The sequence below is a fragment of the Nicotiana tabacum genome, chromosome 15 (assembly GCF_000715075.1).
Source record: "Nicotiana tabacum cultivar K326 chromosome 15, ASM71507v2, whole genome shotgun sequence".
Lineage (NCBI taxonomy): Eukaryota > Viridiplantae > Streptophyta > Magnoliopsida > Solanales > Solanaceae > Nicotiana > Nicotiana tabacum.
Window position 1 is genome coordinate 28649624 of NC_134094.1, and position 4559 is coordinate 28654182.

At 32.1% G+C, this 4559-nt stretch overlaps 1 protein-coding gene across 1 annotated transcript; it reads right to left on the minus strand.

Annotated features, from left to right (window-relative positions):
• Window positions 1-1472: 1472 nt before the first annotated feature.
• LOC142169566 (F-box protein CPR1-like) lies at window positions 1473-2399 on the minus strand. Its single transcript, XM_075231440.1, has 2 exons — window positions 1959-2399; window positions 1473-1799 (listed from the first exon to the last, which is right to left on the minus strand). The coding sequence occupies exons 1-2, from the start codon at window positions 2397-2399 to the stop codon at window positions 1473-1475; spliced, it is 768 nt and encodes a 255-aa protein (XP_075087541.1).
• Window positions 2400-4559: the final 2160 nt, after the last annotated feature.

Here is a 4559-nt window from a genome sequence, read left to right on the forward strand (position 1 = left end):
ATATTAAGAGGAAAGAAAAAAGTCTCCGCATTAATCCAAGTGGCAGTCTCACAATAGGCTACTTGGCAAGAAATTTAGAAAAGTCTAATTGCTTATTTCATATAATACAAAAAAATTAAAAATATAAAATATATTTTATACAAAATAATAAAAGAACATATTTTGGACGAAGTAACAAATCAAAATTAGAATTAATTATGAAATTATGTCAGTTATAGATTATAGATAAAATACTAAATATAAGAAATAATTAAAAGGAAGAAAGTAAATAATACTCAATATATTATTGATAAATTTAGACAATTAAAGAATTAAGCAAGCTTGAAAGTGAAGCCAAGTTGATTGTCAAACTCGATATGAAGATAATATATTGAAAGTTGTATAAATTATATTAAAATGATGGTAGTTAAGCTTGATATGAAGCCAAGTAGCGTATTGAGAAAGAGTAAAAAAATATAGAATGATGAGACTAATTTAAATTTGTGATGAGAAAGTGATTTTTCAATTATGATGAAAAAATACAATGTAATACCACATAATTAAAATTGAAATAAATCAAATCAAATAACATTGAACATTAAAAGATTTTCAAGTAATGAATAAATAAAATTACTAACAAGAAATAATTTTTTTTATTATAAAATCATTTAGATAAAACTTATTTGAATTTGAGATGAGCAAGTATCTTTTGAATTATGATGAGAAAATTTATACAAATAATAAAACATAACTAAAACCATAATAGATAAAGTCAAAAATAAAAAGATATAGAATGATGAATGAATTTTAAGTAAAAGAGTAATAAATTAATAATCATCTTTATCAAGATTAAGAAATCTATTTTATCTATGTTATATTAAAGGAATTAATACGCGAGGATATTAAATTTAAAGACAAACCAATAAAAGATTTATATGATAATGTAATCATACTGAGCAACGATTAAAGCAATATCGATAATCGAGGATCAAAAGGAGAAAAAATGGTATAGAATATAAAATTATAAGATTTATTAGAATTTCAAATCAAAAACTATTTTTGAGTATGGTATAATCATATTGACACGTGTATATTTGGACTTTTTCAATTGTTAAGGGCATTATTATTATTATTATTATTATTATTATTATTATTATTTTAACCGTTTTGATATATTAGAGGTTAATTTTAATATTTTGTTTGTCTATACGGCTCCACTATACCAAACGTCAAAGTCAAAAGCTGGACAATTGTTACTGGAAGGGTATATTTGAGATGAAAGATCAATAACGATGGGGATTTTCATGAACCAACATATATGTAAACGAAAGATAAATGTAACACAAATCGAATGTTTACTAATCCTTCTAAAATTTTAAGCAAGTTGTAAAATTTAACATTTCAAAATCACGAAAAATTTATAGGAAGACAACTCCTTGCTAAATCATCTCTCATATTCCTGTTAGCCACTACATAACTCATCAATTGTATTCCTAGAGAGCATTAGGGGAGATTAAAGTCTCCACATATGTTAAAGCACGATAGAAGTAAAGTGATGCTTCAAGCCCAGCAATTTTAACTTCTTCAAACTTTTGTGTTTTTGGATCGTAAAATAGTAATTCAGCTTTACTCCTCCGAAATAAGATGCCTCCATCCTTCATAAAGCTCACAGGAAGGACATGGATTCTTGTACAAAGCCAGTTATCATCTGGCACTGGCACTGTAATTGCTAATACTTTACTCCATGAATAGCTCATGGTTCCATTCTTTTTCATACGCCAAACCTCGAAATCGGCCAACTCATTAATAAGGGACGAAAACTTTGTCAAACAAAGGCATCCTTCAACAGTGAACAAATTTGGTTTTTCCATTAATAGGTCCCGATGACCTTGAAACAATATTTCTTCAAAATTTTCATTTTTCAAACACAAAGATAAAATAAATTTATTGTCGGGTGGCTCATCTATGATCATATAAACAATTCCATCAGCAACAACCATATCTCCCTCAATGTCATAGCTTACGGGTAGCTTACCAATCAATTTCCACGAGTCACTCTTGGTCGAAAATATTTGAACATCATGTCCATCTGGATGATATATTAATCCTAGTCTAACTATTTTGTAATCGTCTTTGGAAGATGGAGAATCGTACCCTAAACCATAAAAAGTATATGACTGCTCCTCACCATGAATGGAGATTGGACTTGGGATTTTTCTTGATTCTCTGATGGTCGGGTTCCACAGGACAATATTGTAAGGAGAGAGAGCTAGAACAAATAACCCACTGCAAGAATTCACATATACTTTACCACCCCATGAAGATTCTGGAATTGTTGGAGGCTTAAGAAGAGAGACAACAGAATCACGTTGAAGTGAAGGGGCGTCTAAGGAGTAGTGGTACATTTGTTCCGTCACCATTACATTTGCAAACGAGCTTGAACCGTAAAAGCGATCTCACGGGAAGTTTTATCAGTACATCGATGATATTATCATGGGCAATAAAGTTATCAGGCATTCTGTTTGGGTTTGAGCTAGTACTGTTTGTGGTGTTGAAAGAATGTCACTAGGGTTGGGGTTTAATAAGTAAAGTAAACAGACGCTTTTATGTGAAAAGGATACTTTACATCTGACCTTTTTTATCCTAATTTCACCCAACTTTGTCATGTCGCTTGTTTTTGCCTTTTCCCTGATGGGGTAGGATTGCAATTTTAACTTTTTGATACGACGGTGCCAATATCTTCTCACACGAATGTGAGACGTGTACAACTGAATTTCAATTGTATTTCGCGTCCTTTCTATTGGCTTGGCAGTTTAAAGAGACTTCACTAAGCTTGGGAAATATGTTAGTAATCTATCTAATTATCTCTCTCTCTCTCTCTCTCTCTCTCTCTCTCTCTCTCTCTCTCTATATATATATATATATATATATATATATATATATATATATATATATATTTATGTTAATTATTGAACGACTAAAATAACCTTGAAATATTGGTCGACTTTTATAACCTTAATTATTTGTATAATTTAAGGATATAATTGTAAATTACGTGAGGCTGGTTTTTCTTTCCATCTAAACTATGCATACACCAATGTTGCATAGCTGACTTTTGAATTTCTTAGTTTTATTAGGCTTGAATTAGAGTGTGATTCGTATTTTTACCGTTGTTTGATGTGATTTGAGGCTTTGAAAAAGTTTGTATGATATTTTAGGACTTGTTGGTATATTTGGTCTTGGTCCTGGGGGCCTCGGATAAATTTCGGATGGTTAACAGATCAAATTCGGACTTAAAAGAAATCTGAAAGTTTCTGCCTTCTGGTGCAATCTCACCTGCGGAATTTGACTCGCAGGTGCGACTTCGCATAAGCGGGATGGGCATCGCAGGTGCTAAGGTCCGCAGAAGCGGACGGAAACTCGTACAAGCGAGTCCGCAGAAACGACTCTAAGGTCGCAGAAGCGGAGGCAAGGGGAGCTGGGAAAGACCGCAGAAGCGGACAGCTTCTTCGCAGAAGCGAGTCCGCAGAAGCGAAGCAGGCGCAGAAGCGAGTCCGCAGAAGCGAAGCAGGCGCAGAAGCGGCAGAATGACCGCAAAAGTGGGACCTGAATCAAATTATTTGTGGCTAGATTTGAGGCGATTGGAGACCGATTCGCGAGGCAAAGGCATTGCAGAATAAAGAATTACACGGTTTGAGGTAAGTAACAGTTCTAAATTTGATCTTGAGGGTATATATGAAACCCCGGATTATTCATATTATTCATTATTCTCTAAAGGTATTGGTGTAGAAAGAAGCAATTTTCTCCAAAGATATTATTCGTTCTCTCTATTGTTCCCGTTTTTCGTAATTGAGTAATGTTTTAGGGTCATGAATATGAATTAGAGAAAAACAATAATGACATCTTAACTTTTATTGTAATTGCTTTTGTGTCGTACTTCTTTATTTTTCATCATAATTTTTAGTTTTGGATATCAATGTCCTTTACATTGACGTGGTATTTTGTTTAAATTGCATACCTTTAGAGATCAATGGTTTGTGTGATTTCAACTAATGTTAGTGTAACAATATTAATTTTCAGCTACTAGATAATATTTGCAGTTTTTTCTTATATATTGCAGGTATTTCGCGCAGCGTAATGGAATCAAATTTGGAAAAACAATGTGTCCCAACAAATAACCTTAAACCTTATGATGTTGAAAGGGTAATTAAGATATTGGTTATTCGAAGAGGACCATTAATAAAATATAAGAACAACAAAGGAGAGGGTTCGTGATGAGCGCAAAACACAACACAAAATTATTGCTCGCTAGTCAAAGAAAGTATAATTTAATTATCGTCAACACAAGGATTGAATTTAAACATTGTTCGAATAATCTTCAGTTGATTACTATCCAGAAAAATTAATACTTGATTTGATGATTATCAACTACGATTAAATACTAAGAATTAAGCAATTTATAATTGATCACAAAATGCAGTAGATGAGCAACAAAGAAATATCAATGAGAGAAATAAGGGTAATTCACTAGATAGGTGCAAGATAATTGACTCGGGATACAATTCTTGGGTTAGTTCACT

Bases quoted from the DNA above. Each gene is read 5' to 3' on its own strand.
- LOC142169566 (XM_075231440.1), bottom strand. From the start codon at position 2,399: ATGGTGACGGAACAAATGTACCACTACTCCTTAGACGCCCCTTCACTT. The intron at 1,800-1,958 runs GTTTATATGATC...TGTTTGACAAAG, and splicing joins TGGTTGTTGCTGATGGAATT to TTTTCGTCCCTTATTAATGA.